General features: G+C 48.3%; 1 protein-coding gene and 1 long non-coding RNA gene across 7 annotated transcripts in view; one reads left to right on the forward strand and one right to left on the reverse strand.

Annotated features, from left to right (window-relative positions):
- Positions 1-24879, reverse strand: part of TTC7B (tetratricopeptide repeat domain 7B) — a 250364-nt gene that overhangs the window by 195578 nt on the left and 29907 nt on the right. For 5 of the 6 annotated variants that reach the window (XM_077910343.1, XM_077910344.1, XM_077910342.1 and 2 more), the window contains exon 3: positions 24045-24213. The exons of the other annotated variant lie outside the window; for it this stretch is intronic. In XM_077910343.1, the coding sequence (XP_077766469.1) occupies positions 24045-24213 (169 nt within the window). The remainder of the gene's footprint in view (positions 1-24044; positions 24214-24879) is intronic. 6 annotated transcript variants of the gene reach the window in all.
- Positions 14202-19769, forward strand: LOC144321049 (uncharacterized). Its single transcript, XR_013386756.1, has 3 exons — positions 14202-14324; positions 15098-15169; positions 18539-19769. It is a non-coding gene; the product is annotated as an uncharacterized LOC144321049 (long non-coding RNA).

A 24879-nucleotide genomic window follows, 5' to 3' on the forward strand; every position in this document is an offset into this window, starting at 1 on the left:
CTCGACTAGACTATAAATTTTCAAGCGTCTGGGATCAGATCAACACTGTCTGAGAAGCAAGCCCTGAGGTCATTTCCCAAACTGGCCCCCATTAAAATGTCAGATGACACCTTGTCAGTTTGGAAAGCTATCATCAATAATGTTTTTAGTCCCTTTCTTTTTTCCAGAGAAATGCCTGACCAAAAAAGTGAAAAACAGGCTTGACAAATAGCTGGTGTGACAGTGATTCCTGATGCACATCTTGATAAGCTCTGCACCTACCAAATCAAAGCTGCATACAAAGGGTAGAAATCAAATGGTCGCGGGCCCTGCATCATGGTCAACTTTAAAGCATGGATGAAAACAGTGGCAGACTGCATGCTAGGATTTAAAGAATGCTGAGTAGCCAACTGACCCCAAAATGTATCTCCTGCCCCAGGAGGGAATTCCCACAGGTAAGCTCACTTCTGAAAGGTCCTTCCTAGGAAGGGTAATACATTTAAATAAATTAATTATAAGAAAAGCACGTAGATCACACCAGACTGACTGCTTTCGAAGCTCTTCCGTGGACAGTGGCCTATGGTCCTGTTTAATAGGACCATCTTCCTTCCAATCTTGGGGAAAAAGAAAATCTCGGGCACCTGGGTGGCTCAGTGGTTGAACATCTGCCTTCGGCTCAGGGCGTGACCCTGGGGTCCTGGGATCAAGTCCTGCATTGGGCTCCCTGCATGGAGCCTGCTTCTCCCTCTGCCTGTGTCTCTGCCTCTCTTTCTGTGTCTCTCATGAATAAGTAAATAAAATCTTAAAAAAAAAAAAAAAAAAGAAAGAAAATCCCAGAAAAGTGAAGTGACATGCCGAAGGTATGTACAGGGGCCAGAAGGAAACTATAAGAAGGCCCAGGAGCTGGGGCAAATGCATCCTGCCCCAGGTAGTAGTAACCCAAGGGAAGAAACAAACACTACTATGTCTGATGCAGGAGGAGTGCCGTACAGACACCAGCAGACCAGGGGGACATCACAGTTGGGAGGGGGCACTAGGTGGCTGGGGACAGGCTGAGGACCCTGGACACTGTCAAAAGCTCAAACGTATGCAGCCTCTGAATCATTCTATCGAGATGTGGGTAGAGAACTTCCCACGGCACCCTGGACTCCCCGCCCTTTATTTCCCTCCAAGCTAGTCTCCCTTGTCTCTGGAAGGGAACTCCACCTTATTCCCCCAAGGGCTCTGCATAGCTGGAGGTCTGGCTGAGGAAGTGGAAAGCTGTCCATCACACTGCCAAACCTCTGGTGATCACGGAGGGGTAATCACCCCAAAATTCTTGCAGGACTGTTCACATTTGAGAACCATGAATGAGGAGCCTGATCTGGGTATGGAAGGCTGAACAGTTTCAATAATGATAAGGGTTCATTTATCAAGGCCTCCTCTGCACCCAGAGCTCTGCCTGGGGTTTGACATGCACCATTTATAATCCCCACAGCCACCTCGCAGGGAAGGTGTGAACAGCACCTTTCAGATAAGGCTGACCTTTGGGCTCCACAGCTAGTAAATGATAAAGCCAAGTCTTGACCCCTGGTCTATCTGACCACCAAACCCTTCTCATAATATCCAGTCCCACTGAGCTGCTGACAGCATATTCAGCGTCTGATAAGAGCAATGACAATAAAAATGGGTTTCAAATTGTAAAGGCACAGAAGTCAAAGTCTGGAGCCCAAAGGCAGTGATCGCTCCCACCCAGAGCTGTACTAGTTCTGTGGCTCACTGGCCTCCCACTCCTTGTCTGCATCAGAAAGGGCTCAACTACTGGGATACCAGCTTGAGCTGTATAACTTTAGAGGACTAACAGCCAAAACAAATATTTTGAAGTTTTTAATCGCATTAAAATGAACAAGGAATTAATTTCTTCCAAAGTTATGCAACATGATGAAAGGGCTATAAAATATATGGACTATGTGCTACAACATTAGGCATTGTTTCCACATTTATCTTAACCACATCCCTGGAAGCCAGACTCAGGACAGGTACACTCTGATGCTTTGCTGTAACATGACCCATGAGGGACTTTATAATTGGAAGTACCAGAAAAACTTCATTTATAATACCCTGTCTCTGATAACCCAGTCCTGTGGTATGGATTTCAAAGACAGTAAGACAATTTCTAGGGATCTCAATTTCCAAGGCTGAAAAGAAACTCAGGAAAAGAGATTTGAGATCTTTAAAGCAAAGTCTTGGCAAAGGCAGCTCTAGACTGCTGGCCCTGTGTTGTCACCTCTAAGATGGCCAGGTTCCCACAGGTGTCACATATACTCAACTCAGTGGAAGGACAAGCCACAGTATAGGGTATAGAGAGGAGCAAAAACCAATGGAAACCACAAAATGATGGTGGGGGGGGCGGTCAGGGATGGGGGCAGCTGGCCCAGACTTCCTATGAAGTCCCTGTCAATCCAGAGCTTCTCTGATTTTTAGTGGTCTCTAGGCTGGGAGCCTTGGTTGGCCCCTTCTGGGTGCTTTTGGAAACTGTTGTCTTGCCAGAGTCACCATCTTCTTCTTAGAAAATGGGCATGTGGGGAACCCTGGGTGGCTCAACGGTTTAGCACCTGCCTTTGGCCCAGAGCGCGATCCTGGAGTCCCGGGATCAAGTCCCGCGTCGGGCTCCCAGCATAGAGCCTGCTTCTCCCTCCTCCTGTGTCTCTGCCTCTCTCTCTCTATGTCTATCATAAATACATAAATAAATCTTAAAAAAAAAAGAAAATGTGCATGTACACACACACACACACACACACCACTCCTAAAAGAAGATGCCAGATCCTGAATCAGACATTCACCTGCTAGAACAGATTATCATTCAATGACCTTCCATAATTCTGTGAACAGATGAGATGCTAAGTCAACCTGAAATGTTCACTGCTAAGTGTGCAATCTGAACTTATGCTCATTAAGTCACTACTTAGTAACGACATGATAGTAGTAACAACATGTAGTACTAGCTACACATAAGACACTTTTGAGAGTTTGACATAAGTGACCTGACCGTCACAAAAATGCTCTGAGAGTATTCACTATCACTCCATTTTAGAGATGAGGGAACTGATCCCTGTGCTATTCAGTAGCCTGCCCAAGATTATGCAACTAGTAAGTGACAGAGCTAGGATTCCAACCAGATCCTCTTACTTGAGTTTTTGTTCTTAGCTTTTTCATTATATTCTCTCATGTCTCTGATTTATCTGTCTCCATATGTAAAGCAATACTATATAGTGGTTAAGAACATGAGCTCTGGGCCAGATGCTCTGGTTTCCGATCCACAGCTGACTTTCTACAGAAAAATGTTATGTGCTTGGAACAGTACCCAACATATAGTAAGCACCTAAAAAATAGTAACTACCATGATTATTCTCAAGACCACTATTATCTTTAGGTAACAGTAGGCTGGAAGGTCTCCAAGTGGGAGCATTTTACCCATGTGCTAAATTTTCATACATATTTTAATAATAGCTTTATTGAGTGATGCCTGGGTGGCTCAGCGGTTTAGCGCCTGCCTTTAGTCCAGGGCATGATCCTGGAGTCCAAGGATCGAGTCCCGTGTCAGGCTCCCTGCATGGAGCCTGTTTCTCCCTCTACCTGTGTCTCTGCCCCCACCCCTCTGTCTTATGAATAAAATCATTTAAAAAAAAGAAAAATAATAATAGCTTTATTAAGATATTACACATATGCCACAAAATTTACCTGTTTTAAAAAAAAATCACAAGTCAGTGGTAGTATACTTTCATAGCCGTGAAACTATTCCCACTAGCTAATTCAAGAACATTCTAATCACCCCAAAGGGAAGTCCCATACCCATGGGTAGGTCCCCCCCATCCCACGCTCCTCCCAGACCCCGGCAGCCACTTTGTCTCTATGGATTGTACTGTTGTATTTCATATTAGTGGAATCCTACAGTATGAGACCTTTTGTTTCTGGCTCTATGTTTTCAAGGTTCATGCCTCTTGTAGCAAGTATCAGGAGTATCAGAACTTCCTTTTTTTAATTGAGGGGAAATTCACATAGCACAAAATAAGCCATTTTTAAACATTTAATGGCATTTATCACATTCACAATACTGTTTAACCTACATCTCTATCCAGTTCCAAATACTCTATTCCTTTTATTGCTGAATGATATTCCATGGTGCATGTATAACACATTTACTCATCCATTCATCAGTTGATGGCCATTTGGGTTGTTTGCATTTTCTAGAAATTATGAAAAATGGTGCTATTAATATTCATGGTCTTTGTGTGGACGTATGTTTTCTTATTGTCGTTCTAACATTTGGTCTTTATTTTGTTTCATTTTGTTTATTAAGTTCAATTTTATTTTTTTTAAGATTTTATTTATTTATTCATGGGAGACACACAGAGAGAAAGAAGCAGAGACACAGGCAGAGGGAGAAGCAGGCTCCATGCAGGAAACCTGACGTGGGACTCGATCCCAGTCTCCAGGATCAGGCCCTGGGCCGAAGGTGGCACTAAACCACTGAGCCACCCAGGCTGCCCTTAAGTTTTTTATTTTAATTCCAGTGTAGTAACATTGTTGTATTAGTTTCAGGTATACAACACAGTGATTCACAATTCTGTACATTTGACTCAGTGCCCATTAGAAGTGTGGATGTATGTTTTCAATTGTCTTGGGTATATATACCTAGGACAAAACTGATACATGACATAGAGTATTATTATAATTATATAATATCAAAATTATATTACTTCCAACCCGTGTTCTAAAAAATCATATTACTATCTAACTGCCACACTTCTGGGCAAAATACTAAGAAGTGAAAATACAAGGGCTTCTCAGTAGACAGATCTGGACTCAAAAACCCTTGCTTTTCATTTATTAGTTCAGTGGCTTTGAGAAAACTGTTCAGGGTCTTGGAGCCTCTCTGTTTCCTCATCAGGTAAATAAGAATAACAGCACTAGCTATGCCTGGCACACAGTGAGGTAAGTACTTCATAAATAGTAACTACTATCACCAACAAGCACCTTTCCTGGGGGCAACGACAAACCTCATCTTTTTTGAGAGGAGTCTGAAAAAGACAAGAGCACTGAGAAGAAAATAACAATCCTCCATATCCCCACCATTCAGAATTAAACGCACTTAACATTTTAGCACACATCCTCAGCCTTAACCACTCATGATGCCATGTAAACTCTGGTCTCAGCTCTAGTTTCTTTTCTAAGAAAAGTAGACTCCTCAACCTAGGAGGTCCCCCTAGAGTGCAAAGTGTAGGCCCTGGGTACCCGAACTACAGCAAGGAATGAAGGCTGCCGGTTAACAGATGTGCCTGTCCTTTCCTCATTTCCAAAATTATCACTGAGCACCACCTGTGTGCAGCGCTCTGGGGAGGGATGGGCTTTGCAGAACAGGCCACAGTCTTCTCACTGGAGCAGCTCACCTACAGTGCAACTGAGGAGAAAGACATTTTCAAAACAGTGTAAGATGTGCGGGGACGCACACAGACCAGGCATCCCAGAAAAAGTAGAACAAGAAAGTCAGTTGACTTTCCCTTCAGACTCCAGCCCCCCAACTCTCTTTGGGCTCTTTGAGTCTCTGGTTGCTTCCGAAAGGAGAATCAACGAGGAGCCTATTAACACAACCAACATTAAATATGAATATGGGTCAGTGGCAATAAAAGGGCTCTTACTCTTCTTACACCATCTAAATATAAACAGGAAGCTTTGACTAGCAACCTGAGATGAACAGCTCCACTGCATGCAGCCTCCCACCAGTGGCAGCACCGTGACATCGCTGGGAGGAGGCCTGAGATCACCAGTGGGAAGGCTTGTGCCCACACGACATCCCCCCCCAACGCCCTGCCCTCAAAGCTCCTCCCACCCTTGTGCCCCCGCAGCCACTTTTTCTGGGTTTGGCACACTGGCAAGAGCCAGCACTTAGCGAGGGCTCCCCAGGCCCCACCTCTTTCACCCTGTTCCCTCCACCCATCGACTTTTCTTTTCTTTTCTTTTCTTTTTTTTTCCACTGTCCCTAAAGGGATCTAAAGGTGAAAGAAAGAAAGAAAAGAAAAAAAGAAAGAAAAGAAAAGAAAGAAAAGAGAAAAAAGAAAGAAGAAAGAAAGAAAGACAGAAAGAAAGAAAGAAAGAAAGAAAGAAAAAAGAAAGAAAGAAAGAAAGGCAGGCAGCTTCTCAAGGGAAAAAACTGGCTCCCCTATCTTCTCTGCTCACTCTGCAGCTGAAGTCCAGGCTCCAAGGGTTCCTGAGGGGCCCAAGGTCACATAGGGGCGCTGGCACCCCGAGCCTGGAGCCCCGGGCCCAACTGCCCACCCCCCAACTGCCCACCCCCCCCCCCCCCAGCACTCCGCTAGCGGGGAGGCGCCGTCAGTGATTCCAGGTCAGGACTTCGCCCCCGGGATGCCTAGAGGGTCATGAGCAAGCATCCCCTTCCTAAAGGCCGGGCCTAGGCACCGTCACGTGAAGGCTGGTACATCCGAACTGAGCAGTCCCCCGGGGATCACCTTCCCTGGGCGGGGTCCTTACTGGGGGGGGGGGGGGGGGTTGGCCACGACCAAAGGGAGCCGCTGAAACTGCTGCCAGGCCCCCGCGGGTACCCCCTCCACCACCACCCCCCCCCCGTGATGCCCGCACCGAAGGCTGCCAGCCCCGGCGGGCCCCCCCCCGCCCCCTCCCCATCCCCCTTTACCCCCTCCCCCCCCCCCGTGATGCCCGCACGGAAGTCTGCCAGGCCCTAGCAAGTCTGCCAGGCCCCTGCGGGCACACCCCCGCCCCCTCCCCCTTTACTCCCTCCCGCCCCCATGCCCGCACCGCAGGCTGCCAGCCCCGGCGGGCACACCCCCGCCCCCTCCCCATCCCCCTCTACTCCCCCCCCCCCGCGATGCCCGCACCGCTGGCTGCCAGCCCGGCGGGCACACCCCCTCTATCCCCCCTCCCCCTCCCCCCCCCCCCCCGCGATGCCCGCACCGCAGGCTGCCAGGCCCCGGGAGCGCGGACGCCCGCAGGGGGCCGCTGGGGCGCGGTGGGGGCTCCGGGGGCACGGCTTCCAGAACCGCCGGGAGTCCCGCCGACCCCTGACCCAGCGAGCAACCTCACTACCACCCCGATTTCGGGGCCTGCGGCGAGTCACCCCGGCGAGAGCAGGGGAGGCCGCGGGCGGGCGGGAGCCGCGGGGGGCTGGGGCGCTGGGGCGCTGGGGGCTGGGGCGTGCTCTGCGCATGCGCAGCCCCGGGCGTCCGGCGAGGACGCGGCTCTCGCGCCCCCTGGCGGCGGCAGGCGGCGCGGCAGCCCTGGAGCGGCTGCTGGCGGTGGTCCCCTTCGGGGCGGCCCCGGGGCCCGGAGCAGGTGGTCTGGCTCGGGGCCTATGGGGTGCGGGCTCTGGGACGTGCCCACAGCACCAGGGAACTGCACTGCTTAAACAAGAACCCCGAATGCTGTCTGTGCTGTTCAGGGAGCTGGAAGGTCTCCAAGAGCTCCTGGGAGCGGCTCGCGCAGAGGCCCCCGGGGACCCCGGGGTCCACACGGCAGTCCCTGGAGGTCACCTGTGGGGGCGGTCCTCCCTACACGACACGCCAGTCCCAATCTAGGAAGCAAGCCCTTGACAGCAAAAGAGAAAAAGGGCGCCCGTTCCAGGGGCTGGAACAGGGGACCCCCCTCCCACCCAGCTACCCACTTCTGTCTAGCAGGGTTGCTGTGGGGACTAAGGGCGCTAGGGGGCAAGGGCTTACAATGGTATTTAGAAGGAATTGTCTTTAATGCCGTAGTTATTAATCATTTGCCACTAGTATTCCAGAAGGAGGCACACAGTAGGAGCTCACCAAAGCTGAGGCCCCTCCCTGTCTTGTGGGGCTGCGGTGTATCCTGCAGGGTAGAACGGGCCCCTGCCTGCTTGGCGGGTCAAGGCTCTGCCCAGGGAGCACGAGCACCAGCCCCAGCGACCACAGCTGCCCACTCTCCTGCTCTAGCCCCAGCCTAAGGGAGAGAGCCTGGAGAGCCAGCTCTGACACCCTCCTTCTCCACAGAACAGTCTGTGCTCTGCTCCCGCCCCCAGAGAGCTCGGAGCTTTCCAAATATGGATGCTTTTTTCATTCCCGAAGCATCAGGAACATTTGGGGGAAGAAAATGAACACCAGACATGGTTTGGAAATGATGGAAGCCAAGTGATGGGTAGTGGCACAGTGAGCACTGTCTCAGGAGTAAGGAGTCCTGGTTTTTAAAATATCAAACAAGAGTATGAACTAAGTGATCTTTTAAAACCTGGCCCGCTTTGTATGAGTCTAGGCCCCAAGGAGATCCTAGCAGTAAGGACCCAGATCCTAAGAGTGAAAAATACATCAGCTAGCACATAAGGCAGGAGAGAAAAAACAGCATTAAGCACACCCAGTCAGTGGCTTTTAAAGAAAAGGAGTCATGGAGACAGGTTTTCTAGAGCCCCACCACCTGAAAGGTAGTCCACAGACTGGGATAATCCAACCAGAAACTGAACATAGTAGGAGTTAGAGACAAGATTAATTGTTTCATATCAGGCCCAAACCAAAATCTATTTTTATCTAAAAGGGAGAGGATTTCAGAATACAATGAAGACACTGTACTTTGGCTTAAGCAAGTTGTGTGTTACTCAGGTAGAGTTGATCTACCTGAGTAGATAACCCCAGGATTGTCAGGGAAAAATGTTTAAAGAACCATCCCATCACAAGTAGCCCTGTGTGGCAAGCACTATTCCTGGTGCAAATGTGGGGACACAAAACACAGTTTAGACATGACACAGCCTCAGAACCCAACCCAGAGCAGGCACTCATATTATTTGCTAGGTTAATAAATTAACTAAACATACCATCTAGTTTGGGAGAGGCAAGTGACAGATAAATAATTACACAAAAGCCGAATGCCAAATTGGATGGTACTAACTATAAATAGAAGTGGAAGAGAAGGAGAAATGGAAGTGGACAACAGGGGACACCTGGGTGCTCAGTGGTTGAGCGTCTGCCTTCAGCTCAGGTGGTGATCTCCGGATCTGGATTGAGTTCTGCATCAGGCTCCCTATGAGGAGCCTGCTTCTCCCTTGGCCTATGTCTCTGCCTCTCTCTCAGTCTGTGTCTCTCATGAATAAATAAATAAATCTTAAAAAAAAAAAAGGAAGTGGACAATAGAACTAGCGGGGCTATAACTGACATGTGAGCCAGGGTGGACTCCTCGCAGGGAAAGGGAGGAGACCCCAGTTGGAGGAGGAAGACAAGCAGAGGCAGGAAGTGGGCCTGGGAGTGGTGAGGGCAGGCAGGCAGGCAGGCAGGCCAGCGGCAACCTGGAGCAGACCACAGGCGGGACAGAGGAGGGAAGACCAGGACAGGACCTCCAGAATCTGAAAAAAGTGCTCAGCCATGCCTACACCTGTCTTGATTAGCAGGAGCGCTCATCAAGAACCTGAGCTTCCGTCATACAGGAAAAGATGACTTTGGGGAGGCAGGAGGGCTCCACTCTTGATTACCTGAGTGTGGAATCTTCCATAGTATATTAAACTTCAGACTGACTAGTCCTGACACTTGGGCCACTGTTTACTTACTGCTTTTCCCACATTTTAACTTCAATCTACTTAAGAATATAAATCTGCCACAAATATACAAATGAGGGGATCCCTGGGTGGCTCAGTGGTTTAGCGCCTGCCTTTGGCCCAGGGTGTGATCCTGGAGTCCCAGGATCGAGTCCCATGTTGGGCTCCTGGCATGGAGCCTACTTCTCCCTCTGCCTATGTCTCTGCCTCTCTCTCTCCCTGTGACTATCATAAATAAGAAAAATAAAAAATAAAATAAAAAAACAAATATACAAATGCTTGTATGTTTTAGGGCATGTAAAGCCCAGGGAAAAGCTCTGTGTCATCTGCATCCCCCCCTGCACTTCAGCATCCCAGAGCCCTGGTGGGTGCTCTGCCTCTAAGGAGAGCTCCCCTGGTACATCCTGGGGCCTCGGGGCTCCAGGTTCAGTTCTTGCCTTCATCACTCTCTGTATTCCTCTGAGGGAGCTTCAGCCACTGCTGAGTTGTGACCAAATTGATACACAATCAATTCCTAAATCCTGACCAACAAACCCATAGCCTAGAGACCCATGTGCTGAGCAAAGGCCATAGAATCAGACTGGTTCCCTGGACAGCACCCCCTTGCGGTCACAAAGGGTTCACCATGTTTACCGCCAACCCAGTCTCTTCCCCCACCCTCCAGGGAAGCTGGCTCATCCTCCTGTAATCCTTACCCCAGTTTAACATCCTTCCTTGCCCAGCCAGTGAAGCTAAACATTTCAATCATCTTGATTCCCCCCTCAACCACCCTCCCACTGCAACTCCCCCAGCACACTGTCTCCTTGGCCTGCTGGAATCCAGGCTTTTGCAAAATCTGTCAGGATCCAGCTAGGACAAAAGAAATCACTCGAGTTCTTTCAGATAAAGGAGCTTTAAGGGTATGAAACCAATGAGAAACAGGATGGTATCACATCCCAGAACTCTGAAACAGCAGGAGGCCACTAACATCCTCAGAGCTAGACAGGACAGAGGGAACAGATGGAGTCACAAGAGCCCAGAAGCTGGGGCTACTGGGTGAGAGACAGAACCCAGCAGAAACCAACTAACTAGGGCATCCTGGACACAGCCTGCAGAAGTCAGGCCCCCTGGATGTACCGGAAGGGCCCAAAGTCAGCTTACCTCCCAGGTCAGTCTCCCTCACTTTAATCTTTAATTCCTTCTAATCAATTCTCCATTTTGTGCCAGAAAGATCATTCTTACTTATAAACTGAAATCATTCCTTCTGCTTAAAACCTGGTAGTGGCTGGCAGTTTCCTGCCAGGGAAAACCAAGTCTCATCCACCTAGCTGACTTTGTCAATCAATTGTAAATATAGGAAGTGCTGCTTCCCTTGACAGCAACATGCACTTAGTTTACTGTAGAACACAGGATGAGCTGCTGCTCCCAGTGCTACTGTACAAGAAAACAGAGACTAGTCCTCAAAGTCATCCACTCTGAAACCCCTTAACTAGCTAAGCATCATTCCTTTCTGACCAGGGTTGTTTGCCATGATCAAGAGGCTCAGAGCTCCAATGAAAAGATGCTATGTCAAAGAAAGTGGAGAACAAGTAAAGGTTATCAAAGTCTATTAATATAAACAATAGATTGAATTGAGTAATCAAAAAAACCTAAAAATAAAAACCCAGGCTCAGATGGCTTACTGGTGAATTCTACCAAATGTTTAAAGAATTAACAGAATACTTCATAAATGCTTCCAAAGAGTAAAAAGGAGAAACACCTCAAAACTTAAGTCTATAACAGCAGTGTTACCTTGACACCAAAACCAGACAAAGACATCACCAAAAAATTACACCAGTTATCTGTTCTGAATATAGAAGTAAAAAATCCTCAACAAAATATTAGTGCATCAAACCCAGCAACATATAGAAACAAAAGTGTGTGCCATGACCAAATGGGATTTATTTCTGGAATGCAAGGCTGATTTAACATATGAAAAATCATCCAATGTAATACACTGTATTAGAAGGATAAAGCACAAAAATCATATGACTATCTCATTAGCAAAAGCGTTTGACAAAATCTAACTTTCTTTCATGATAAAAACTCAACAAACTAACAATAAAGGGAAACTTCTTCAATCTGATAAAGGGCATCTATGAAAAAGCCACACCTTAACATCATACTTAATGACAAAAGACTGAAAGCTTTCCCCCTATCAAAGAAGGTCTCTGCTCTGGTCATTTCTATTAAACATTGTAATGGAGGTTGTAGCCAATGCAATTATGCAACAGCAACAAAAAAATGCATCAGATTGGAAAGGAAGAAGAAAAACTATCTTATTTACAAGTGACATGAACTTATATAGAGAAAATCCTAAGGATTCCACACACATAAAAATTATTAGAGTTAATAATAAATTAGTTCATTATTAGCTATTAAATGAGTTCAGCAAGGTCATAGGATAAGAAACCAATACACAAAAATCACCTGCATTTTCTATACACCAGTAATGAACAATCTGAAAATGAAATTAAGAAAACTATACCATTTGTGATAGCACCAAGAGAATCAAATACTTAGGAATAAACTTAACAAAAAGAAGGTAAGGCTTACACAATGAAAATTACAAAACATTTTTAAAAGAAATTAAAGAAGACATCCCATGTTCATGGATTGAAGACTTAATATTGAGAAGACAGCAATATTCCCCCAAACTGATCTTCAGATTCAACAGAATCCTTACCAAATTCCCAGTAAGGTGTCTTTTTTTTCCCCCCAGCAACTGACCACATAATCCTAAAATTTATATGGAAATGTAAGGGACCCAGTGAAGCCTAAATAATCTTGAAACAGAACAATGTTGGAAGACTCACACATTCCCCATCTCATAACTTAAACTACAATAATAAAGATACTACTACTTTATTACTATAGTAATAAAGATAGTGTGGTTATTAGCATAAGGATAGACATACAGGCTAGAATTGTGAATCCAGAAATAAACCCTTACATTGATGTTCAATTGATTTCAACAAAGACATCAAAACAAGTCAATGAGGGAGAAAACAGTCTTTTCAACAAAAGCTGCTCTGATCACTGGATAGTCAAATGCAAAAGAATGAAGTTGGAACCTTACCTCATACCATATAGAAAAATTAATTCAAAGTAGATTATAGATCTAATTGTAAGAGCTAAAACTATAAAACTGTTAGAAGAAAACATAGGAGTAAATCTTTGTGACCTCAATTAGGCAGTAGTTTCTTAGTTACAACACCAAAAGCACAAAGCAACCAAAAAGAAGAAGAAAAGAAAAACTGAACTTAATCAAAATTTAAAACATTTGTGTACCCAAGGCTACCATCAAGAAAATGAAAATACAACCCACAGAATGGCAGCAAATATTTTAAAACTAAATATCCGTAAACCATACATCTATAAACCATGTCTCCTATACCTGTATTTAGCACATACAAAGAACTATTACAACTCAATAATAATAAAAATAAAAAAAAGACAATTTAAAGCTGGGCTCAAAATCTGACTACACATTTCTCCAAAGGAGATACACAAATGGCACATAAGCCCAAGAAATATTGCTCAACATCATTAGTCATTAGGGAGATGCAAATAAAACCCACAGTGAGATACCACTTCACACCCACTAGGATGGCTAGAATCAAGAAGATGGATAATACAGTGCTAACAAGCTGTGAAGCAACTGGAAGCTTCAGAGTAGGGCAGCTACTTTGGAAAACAATTGTGTTTCCTTAAAACATTAAACACTGAGTAGTCACACGACCTGGTTATTCCACTCCTAGGTACATATCCAAGAGGAATGAGAAGAGAAATGCACCCCAAATTTTGTACATAAATGTTCACAGCAGCATTACCGATGATAGTCCAAATGTAGAAACAATCCCACATCCATCAACTGATGCATATGGATTCATAAAATGTGCAAAATGTGGTATATCCATACGATGGAATATTATTTGGCCAAAAAAGGAATGAAGCATGGATTCATGCTACAACATGGATGAACCCTGAAAACATATTAAGTGAAAGAAGCCAGGCACAAAACAGCACAATATTATGTGATCCCATTTTTTATAAAATGCCTAGAATAGACAAACCTACAGAGACAAAAAGTAGGCTAGTGGTTGACTAGGGCTGAGGGGACAATAATTAGGTAATGAGAAGTGGCCACTGATGAGTACAGATTTCTTTTGTGGGTGTGGTGATAACTGCATAATTCCGAATATACTAAAAGCCACTGAATTATATACTTTAAAAGGTTGTATTTCATGGTATCTGAATTATATCTCAATAAATCTGTTTTTTTTAAAGCTGCAGACTCTATTTGTAATATGAAAAATTGAAACAATAAACAGATGTTCCATAGGCAACTGTTCAAAAATATCCACAAGGCACAACACTGTGGAGTCACTAAAAACTTGTCAAATGGAAAAATAATTGTACACACACATATATAGAGTGAAAAAATAGACTATAAAATAGTATATGTAGCATAATCCTAATTGTGTATAAAACATTATATATATATCTTTATATTTTTTCTATATTTAAAGACATATATGTGTGTGTGTGTGTGTGTGTGTATATATATAACTTCGACAGTGGTTCACTAGCTCAAGTGGTAGTATGGTGACTAATTTTACTTTCTGCTTTATATTTTTCTTTATTTTCTGAACAGTCTATACTCAACACACAACCAAAGAATCAAAGTTCACTTTCAGATCAAAGGGACTCTGTCCAGTGTTGGCCAGAAGGAGAGGCAGCTGGTCCCACACCCTGTGGGCAGGAAAGCACAAAGGTATAGCCGTTCTGCAGAGCAGTCTGGAAATACTTCTCTTTTGACCCAGAAACTCCACTTCTGGAAATCTCTCCTAGGGAAATCATTAAGGACAAGCACAAAGACCAGGCTGAGAGGGCGTTCGTCACAGCTTTACTTGTAACAGTAAAAAGCTGAAAACAACCTACATGTCCAAAAATAGAGGCTTTTTAGTTAAATATATTATAGCTTATCCATATACTGAAATGCTGTACAGCTGCTAAAAGTGTTTATGATCTGTAGTGAAGTGGAAAAAGCAGGTCATAAAGCAGTATGTGTGGTATAATTTCATTTTTATATAAAAAAATCACACTTGATAATTATAGAGATCTAAAAGTAAATGCACTAAAATGTTAACAGAGGTTGGCTCTGGGTAGACCAGGTGATGGGTATTTTTACGTTCTTTCGACTGTATTTCTGATTTTTATATAACATCTACATAGGTTGTCTCTCTGAAGAGTAGTAAAATAAAATCATAGGGGAAGGGGCAGGCAATCAACCTCAATGGCATCTAGAAGCCCTACTGCCCAAGGAAAGGAGCATGCTACACGGGACCCCGGGGAGGCGGGGAGCATGGGGACAGAAAGGCTGTCACAACCACCAGCTGCTCCCAAACGCAAGTGTACATGAGGCAGGACTACACAGATCCCCTTCCGTCAACCTTGGATTTATATATTTCAAGGTATATTTCCCCCTTTTGTTTTATTCAGCCTTCTCAGTACTCTTATCTGAGTAGTATTATCCTCATTTGGCAGATAAGGAAAGTGAGACCTAGAGACTTCGATCAAAAGGCTGAAGAATCACAGAACAGAATCACGGGTTCCCAGGTTATCAGACACCTGCCCCCTTGTCAACAGCATCCCCACTCCTAATGAGAGTTTATGTTCCAGCTGAAAGGCACCTCGATAGAGCAGATAGAGGAGGGGTTCTGGAGTCGGTGGGCCTTGATGTGAATCCTACCTCGCCTCTGAAATTCCGCCTCTGGAGTCCTCACAGGGAATGATAATCCCTAGGCACAGGACTGTTGCCAGAATGAGGTGCCATCACACAGGTGAATCAGCAAGCATCACACGTGACTCTGGGCAGGGCTCTAGAAACACTACTCCATTGCGAACCCCCACCTCTCAGGGTGGCCAAGCCCTGAGATGGCTGCTGCTATGAGAAAGACGTCCAGATGCAGACCTAACGTTGGACTTGGGGCAGTCTCCACTGCCCAGCTCTGGTCCCCTTCCCGAGGCCCTCCACCCCTGAGGACTACTCTCCCCAAAGAGCCCCATTCTTTCAGCACTTACCCACAGGATGGTCTGGTGGCAGGGCATCTCCAGTCCAGTCCACAGTGACCCTGTCACAGAGTGGTCACCTGGCTCCTCCCCAATATCCCTTCTCCTTTTCCCCTATAGGGACCGTCTCCAAAGACAGAAGGGCACATAGGCCCCTGGGCCTCTTTGATGAGGGGGCTCCCTTCAGAAGAGCTGTGCTGGGAATGTCTGTCGTGGACGGTCCCTCTGTCCTGGTGGGACCACCCTCTTCATCACAGCCCTCATGCCAGACCTGGGCCAGTCCCGGGGCACAGCTGGCCACCATCACTAGATCAGGGATGGGAATATAAGGCACCAGGGTCAATGAGACACAGTGAGGATGTGGCCCAGGTTTCTGAGACTTACACCTAAGAGAATCAAGAGTCTGGAGCTACTCCAGCCAGCCACCTGGAGGCTGAGATGGGATCAACACGGAACACAAGAAATGGAGAGAGAGCATCCATCTTTGAGCCCTGAATCCAGCTGCCACTGGTCAGGCTGGGTTGGGTTTGCTGTCACCTGCAACTGAAAGGGCCCTCACCCCCAGACCGTGGCAGAACTTCACAATGAGTCTTCATCTGGGGTCAGGACCTCAGCTCTCTGTGCACTGCTCCCCCCTTTCCCCCACTCCTGCACATCCACCAGAAAGCCTTGCAGGATGGACCTGGATTTGCCCTGCCACCTCCATCCCCAACTGTCAACAGAGCACGTTCGTTTACTGCATCTGCTGAGCAGCTGGCTGGGGCTGGACGGACACCCTGCCACTTGTCCACCTCCTCCCGGCTCCTAGGTCCCCAGCAACCATCACATCTCTCTAGTGACACTCTGTTCCACCAAGCACACAAGCGGCCTCACATCTTCTCTGTAGTCCCTCTGCCATCCATGGAAGCTTCCACCTGCCTATGTGAGTCAGTTCAAGAGATAAGCCCTGGTCACCATGCCTGAGTTGAAGCTTAGCAAAGGGACCAACTGGCTCAGAAGACAACCCCTGGCCCCGAGAGGGTGGGGAGGGAGCGGGGTGGGGAGGGGGGGCTATGTGTGCATGTGACCCCCAGATGCCTTTGGCAGAGCATGACCAGCCTGCAACCAACTCATCACAGCCAGGCTTCCCCAGGCCCAGCAAACTAACATCTCCAAGGATGGAGCCCACATCAGGGGCAGACTGAGAAGCCCCAATAAATGTTCCCACTTTGCTGGGCGGAACGGGGGCTGCTCCTGGGAGCCAATATTGGAGGATGGACAACTAAGCTTTGAAGCAGAAAAGTAAAACACCCTGTAGGAAACGCATCCCTCGAGTCACCATATCGGGGGTCTGGCCTCACCTCAACACACAGTGCTGGTATCAGGCCCTAAAAGGAGGGAGCAGATAGACTTTCATTCTCTTCTCTCTTTCATCCAGGGAAGCCCTGATTAAAGATGTGTGCTTCCTCTCTGGTCCAAATACATGGCAGCCTTTTGGGAGTAAGTTCTCAAGTTCACCCACTATCTGAAGAATTTCCAACTCAACGTGTTCCAAGATTTTCCCGTGTCACCCGGATGCCCAGGACCGGGCAAAAGTGTGCTGAAGAAACACCTGAGTGACACCGGACAAAACACCTCATCAATAGACTGCGTCCCTTGTGCTGACTTACCTAAATTTTGCTCTGGTGGGAAGCCCACAAGGAGAAAGAGCAATCCCCAGGTGCCTCTTCAGAAAACATCTGTGGGTGAATGTTGTACATCTCCTGGTCTAACAACTGCATAGGCTATGCTGAAGCCCGTGGGTGTGTGAAGACGCTCAGTTTCAAGCTGGGCAGAGCAAGGCTGGGATCCAAGCCTTCTGGAGATGGGGTCTCTATTTAAAGACTAGTGCTTAACAGCTTCGGAGAAAAGGCAGCACCTCTGAGAAGCCTCCCTGGAGAGCTCCCTGGCCCCTTTGCCCTGCCCACAGCAGAAGGCAGGTGTCTTCATTCCTTCCCTGACATGGTGCTCTGAGACCGGATGCTCAGAAAGCACACAGGGGGCAGCCCAAAGAGAGCCCCAGGGCCCGCTCTACATGAGGCAGGGAAAACAGTCCGTACCAGCTTCCATGGGGAGGTCATTATGTAACCTGAATGCTAGTCTTCGTTGCACCTGCACTCTGGGAAGAGCAGGAGGTCCGTGAGCTCTGCAGACACTAGAGAAGCGGAGATCTTTAAGGATGGGCCCCCGGCCCCTGGCCAGGAAGGAGAGTCCAGGCAGAAGAGACAAGCCCTGGAGCCCAACCACGAGATGGTTTCTCCTCCTGGGCTCTCTCTCTCCTCTTCTCAGCCAGTGGATTTAGCATGTTCCTCATGAAGACAGCTGTCTGAGAACCATGTGAGTGGTTCTCGCCTCTTAAAAGACCACTACTTGAATCAACTGATCCATTCCAGTGTGAATGGCCTTTTGTGGAAAAAACCAGTAATGTGGGGCCAATTCCAAAGACCTCTGACCTTCTGGGTCAGCCTCGGGCAAGACCGGTGAGGCGCAGAGGGAGTGTGTCTTGGGCCCCACCCTCAGGGAAACCTCTTGATCTGCCCTGGCCACTGGGTGCTGTCCATCCTCTAGCACCGTCCACACCTCTTCCTCCCCGAGGGGCACTCCAGACCTCAGATCTCTGCTCGATCTGCCTCTAACGTTTCCCTGACGTGCACTGCTCCCAGGTTCACACCCTCTGCCAGACAAGGCACATATACTAAGGCAACTCTAGCCTCTCCCCATAACTGGATGTTACCTGGGGCTCCTGAAGAGGTCTATCCATTTGAGGTCACACCCCAAGGACACAAATAGCTAAATGTTGTTGATCTGCCAGGCACTGTGCTAAGAGCTGTCCATGTACCCCATCCCTCCCTACAATAACCCTCTAATGTAGGTACTATTATTATCTCTGTTTTATAGATGAGAAACCTGAGCCCCAGAAAGCTGAAAGTACTTGCCCAAGATCTTACAGCTAATAAGTGACAAAGCTAGAGATCAAACCCAGCAGTCTGGCTCCAAAGCCCAGGCTCTTCACCAATGCATCAAAGGAGCAAGTTCAAACCCAGGAGCCAAGGAGGAAGAGAAAAACACAGAGGCTCCCGAGAGCTCCCCAACATGGTGCCGCCTCCTCCACCTGGACATGGAGGTCATTCCACTTGACAGAAAGGTCTCCTACCTCCTCCTGGCCCTGCCTCCAGGTTACTGGGTGTCATCAGGCAAGTCCTTTAGGCTCTCTGCCACAGTCTCCCCCAGTGGAGAAGACAATGTCTATACAAGGGATGATTGGGAAGGCCCCATTCACCCATTGCAATCAGCCCTTCTCTGCTTAGTACTGTACAATCTAGAAAGGAAGTTTAACCCCATGCCACTATTTCCAGCTTCATAATATCCCTCCTCTTGGGCACTAGAGCCTCAGGTCGTCCACATCCCCTTTCATTCACCGAGTACAGGCTACTTCCTTCTCTCTACACCCTCCAACAGCTGCCAGCTGGGTGAGAGACCGACCGAGCTCTGCTGGACATGTCTAATCAGAGGCTCATGTGGGGTCCCAGCCTTCCTCTTCCCAAGTACCTGGTGGCTCTGGTCCTGTAGCCACCTCTCACCAGTGGACCATTGGCAGAACTGATGTGTGCTACTTCTGCTCACCCTAGACATCTGCCTCTTTCCTCCTCCACCCCCCCAAGAGCAGCACCACACCAGCACGCCAGCTTCAGCCATACCAATGAAGATAACACCCTAGTGGATGGGGAGAAACCGTAACCTCAGAGGACACACAGCTGCCCCCCCAGCTGGGACCAACCAGCTGGACCGTTGCTGCACTTCCCTCATATTGGAGCCAGAGCATATTTGGTCCCCGTAAGACAACAGGATACATATGAGGCTATTTATAAAGGCCACATCTAGGAAGGCAAGCCACTTGCAGCTCCCACTGTCCTATCTGCAGAAAGTCACCCCATGTCCAGCAGATCTAAATCCCAAAATAGACAGTGGTCATGTGTCCACTATTCCCAAGCTTTCCTATTTGTGAAAAGAACATCTGTGGCCACTTGGTGTCCTGGAGATTTCATGTGCTACCCCAGTCTGTATCCTAGAGCAAAGATATCTACTCACTTGATTAAATCAGTACTACCAAAAGCTAAAGAGTACCTCCATTTCCTCTACTCCCATTCTCTGTTTGCCTGTTTAGGTTTAAGAGATAGAAGGAAAGGGGATGCCTGGGAGGTTCAGTTGGTTAAGCATTGGCCTTCAGCTCAGGTCATGATCCCAGGATCCTGGGATCAAACCCCACATCGGGCTCCCTGCTCATTGGGGAGCTTACTTCTCCCCTCCCACTCCCCCTGCTTGTGTGCTCGCTCTGTCAAATAAATAAATACAATCTTTTTAAAAATTGTTAAAAAGAGATTGAAGGAAGGAGAGTTGGAGGAAGAGTGGGGGGTGTAGCGATCTACTTCAGAACTTCCCTGATCGTGGAAATGAGCTGAACTGTACCAGCTTCCAGGAAGAGACCCACGTCAGGCTCTGCTACCGTGTGATGTCAGCCTGCTCTCATAGGTACTGCCCATAACTGTCAGGGAGTGACTCTAAATCACTAAAATATGCCCAATATGTTATCTACAAAGAAAACATGGCTCGCTGTGACAGGCTAGGAGCAAAGGCGCCCAGGTCACCTGAATTACAAGGTGGGCATCTCAGTAAGAATCCAAGCAAGGGAACTTTTACAAATTTCACTCAACAACTGAGCATCGATTGTGTGCCAAACACTGTGCCAAAGGAGGAGGAGCTCTCCTCCTTTAGGGCAACTCACAGACTGGGGGGCAGTTGGGGCGGGGGTGCTGGATAATGGGAGAGCTAAGTCCAATATGATTACATGGAATCTATAATCTACTGCGCAAAGACAGCACTGAGTATGGTTGACTCTGCATGGATGAGTCCCAGAGGGCCTCAGAGAAGATAGGACATGTGAGCCAGAGGCACAGAATTTACAGGAAGAAATCTGGGCAAGGGGCAGGAATGAGAGTGGAGGAACAATGAAGGCAAGGCTGCCAGGAAGGGTGTAGGCGCAAATCAAGGGTATTCTCTAGTGATCTGGATGTTTCCTATGTGAGGAAGCCTTACCTGGCCCAAGCAGGCTCTGATCCACATGCCAAGAGAGCAGAACAGCTGAGAACGTGGGCTCCAGAAGGAAGCCTCCCTCTGCCTCTCAGACACAGAGTATGATGGGCTCTGACACTGGTCTCAGAGATCAAGTCCTGGCTCAACTGCTTCTGGCTTTGGGACCCTGGGCAGCTTATCTAACCATCCTGTGCTTTGGTTTTCTCATCTGTAAAATGGAAAGAATAACAGAGCCCACCTCATAGGGTGGTGGTGAAGACTGGACAAGACACTCACATAAAGGGCATATGGTGAGTATCACAGTACCCTCGCCCAGGTCTCAGTTCCTTTGTCTGTAAATAATGGGTTTGGAGGATTTAAGAGACAGTAAAGCCCTCGTGATCACTGAATGATCTTGGCTTCTGATTCACAAAGAGCCAAGGCTAACATTATCTGGCCAGGGGAAGAGCTCCCAGCCATGGATGAAGCTCAGTGACACTTCTAGGCTCTGGCTGAAAGCTCCGGTCTAGTCGGACCTCTGGAGGTCATGGAAACGTTTAGGTGACTCGAGAGAGGCCAGCTCCTCCACCTACAGCAGCATGCGGAGGCCCGGGGAGGGGTGTGGGCTGGGTGGATGCCTATGGCAGGGGCAGCTGAGCGCAGCTCCAGCCAGGGCTTGCCTGGGGCGAATGGGGGGACGGCTCTTCCCTTCTTCCCAAAGAAGCCAGAAACCCATATTTTTTAACTGGATGATCCCAATTTGGAAACATCAGCAGCTAATTCAAAAGCACTGGAAATATTGAGTAGACAACACCCATCCTGCCTCAGGGCCAGTGGGCTTGTGGTTCCCAATGGAGAGTACTCTGTATGCTAGCATTCATCGAACATGTGTCCACAGTCTCTCCTGAAAATTTCTCAAGGACCTTGAGGATGAAAGAAGAACTAGAGAGTGTTGCTACATAGAGTCAGGACCAAGAAACTCTTGAACGCCCCAGAGAACTGGCCTGCCTTTGGGCATCTCTACAAATTAAAGGGACAATTTTTGTTACTGTAAGTCACTCTTTTTAAAAAAAAAAAAAAGGATTTTATATATTTATTCATGAAAGCCACAGGGAGACAGGCAGAGACACAGGCAGAGGGAGAAGCAGGCTCCCTGCGGGGAGCCCAATGTGGGACTCGATCCCAGGACCCTGGGATCATGCCCTGAGCCAAAGGCAGACACTCAACCACTGAGCCACCCAGGTGTCCCTGTAAGCCGCTTCTTCTGGTCCCCCCATCACACACTTTGCTTATAGCTAATGTTTATATCATGTACACTATGTGCCAGGCACTGTTGTAGCCTTGTATATATACAATCTCATGTAATCCTCACAATCCAAGGAGAACAGGATAGATGGAAAAACTGAGGTGTAGAGCCGGTAGGAACTGGCAGGAGGGCACAGAGCCAGTGTGCGATGGCAGTGGGAGTTGCATCCAGGCACACGGCTCAGCACCAGTGCTCAGAACCAGCCCTCCACTCGGCCTCTCATCTGGCTGACACACATCTCAAGACCAGGGCCTCCTGGGGTGCAGGCCACTTCCTCTGGCACAAGTGACCCTTCCCTCTCCCGTACACGTGGGATGTGTGTGTGCCTACAGAAGGAGCCAGGCTCCTTGAGTCTCCCAGGAGCCAGCCAACACGTCCCAAGAGCCACGAGGCTGGGGGCACCATGGCTGGGGGACCCCTGCTAAGCACGCACGACCTGGGGCCAGACCCAGGGATCGAGTCTCCTGTTGTCCCTGCCCACTTGCAGCCACCAGACGGAGCTGGCAGGGCCACCTGCAGATGATCTGCCATCACCAGACCGTCCTAGAGCCGAGACGAGGCCCTGAGCTCTTGCTGCAGAGCAGGCCCCAGAGCCACACTGGCAGCGCCCAGCAAAGCACCCTGGCCACGCTCCGCCAGGCCCCGGGAGGCTGGAAACTGCCAGCTGAGGCTCTGCCCTTGCGGAACATCGTCCCTGGCCCCGAATCACACACAGAGCCCCCCGAGCCAAAGGCGCATGAGGTGACTGAGCAGGCTGGCCCCAGTATGCCCCGCGGCTCAGATGCAGACACGGCCCAGTGCTCAGGGCCCCTCCGATGGTCTCCCAGGCCGGTGCCTGCTGACCGCCACAACGCCTTGCCAACCGTGACAGCATCTTCCCCGGACACGCGGGTGTTGAGGAAATTAATTAGATGAACCTGGCAGTACTCAAGGCTCCCTGGGAACTGGCTGACTCTGTCACCCCCAACATAAAGCCCTCAAGTGCGCCTCAGGCTGGGTCTTTGTTCCACATCGCGCAGGACAACCAAATCGGACAGCTGGCAGCACACAAGGGCCCAGCTCACAGCCGTGCTGGTGCGTCAGGCCGCCCAGGGGCCCAGCCGCTGTGCCAGCACTGTCAGGCACAAGGCATGGTTTGGACAGTAGGTGGCAGGAGGGAGGAGGAGCTGCTGCAAATGGTCCTTTTCTTACTGTGGCCTTCTGAGTTCAAAGTGTCCCCTCCTCTTCCAGGAAGCCTTCCTGGCCCCACAGGCCTGTGTGACCACTCAGGTCTCTACGGAGCTATCAGCCAAGCCTGGCTTTTATCATGCACTGCCTTGTTTGGGGCTGATATTTTAAAATATTACTTAATAAGCATGTAGTATGTGTCAGGTACCAAGGCCAGTGCTTTGCTACGTTATTTGAACCTTAGAGTAAATCTATGAAGTGAATGTAATTATACGCATTTCTCAGATGAGGAAGTGGCAGCTTGGAAAGGCCAAACGATGCGTGTGTCCTGTGTCTATCATTTTCCTCTCCATGGCACTGCCTTCTCTCACATGGGATAGCAAGTTCCTGCACGGCAACCCAGCCGATGTTCACCCTTCCTTCCAGCCCAAAGCCCCCAGGCACACAGCAAACATGGGATGGCCAGCTGTCACAGTGACTGCCATGGGCAGGGACCAGTTAGCCTTAATCAGTCCAGAGGCGGTATTAATGAATAAAACTGGTCAGACACGTGGCCAAGGGGCCCTATGACAAGAATCTCAATGTGTGCTGTGCAGTACCTTAATCACAAAAAAAAATAAATAAAATAAATAAATTCCTTGCCTTCATTGCATATTAATTATCAGGATCCTCTACTGATACATTTACCCCTCATCTGCTTCAGGGATAACTGAAGAACTGAGGGTTTGAGGAAGAAGCGTGTGGCGGGGCCAACCCCTCGGGCTTGCTGGGAGGTGCTGGCCCAGGGCCTGGGGTTGGCCCATGGGCTTCACCCAGAGTGGCCCCAGGGTCAGCCTCCCGGGAGGGAAGGCACGGGCTCACCTTTGGTGGCGTAGGCTTCCGCAATCATGCGCAGCCTGTAAGGAGGGACGGCTGTCAGCGGCAGGTCATCGAGGCCCACCCGGGCATAGATGTTGAGAGCCTCCTTATAATCTCCTTCCACATAATTCAACTTGGCCATGATCAGATTGGATTCTTGTAGGAACTCTGACTAGAAGGAAAAGGAGAGAGAAAAACATTTTCCTACGGTGCTGTGAGTAATGCTCCCTCGGGGACCCGCCGCCACCTGCTGCCACAAAGCCCTACGGCTCTCCACAAAAAAATGCACACAAAAACGTTCAGAGCAGTACTTTTCAGGATGGCCCTTGGAGTGGCAACAACCCAAATGCCCATCCACTGGTGAATGGACAAGGAAAATGTGGCATGGCCTTACGGTAGACTATTACTCAGCCACCAAAAGAAGTACTGCCCCATGCTTACAACAGGGATGAACCTCAGAAACTTATGGCAAGTGAAAGAGCCAGTCACAAAAGGCTACATATTGAATGCTTCCACTTACGTGAAATGGCCTGAGTGGTCAAAGTTATGGAGGCAGAAAGCGTGTTTGCCAGGGGCTGGGGGGCAGGGGGGGAAGACAGGTGACTGCTTATGGGTACAGGTTTATTTTTGGGGTAATGAAAATGTTCTAAAATAGGGACGATGATTGCACGAGTCTGTGAATATACTAAAAACCACCGAATTCTAGCGTTTTAAATGGGTGAATTATATGGCATATGAACTATCCTTCAATAAAACTGCCATAAAACAAACAAGACTGTAACCCAAATAAGCCAAAGAGAGAGGCTTTTGAAGTTGGTGCAAGAACCAGGACTTGCTT

This window comes from Canis aureus, chromosome 9, assembly GCF_053574225.1.
Source record: "Canis aureus isolate CA01 chromosome 9, VMU_Caureus_v.1.0, whole genome shotgun sequence".
Taxonomy (NCBI): domain Eukaryota; kingdom Metazoa; phylum Chordata; class Mammalia; order Carnivora; family Canidae; genus Canis; species Canis aureus.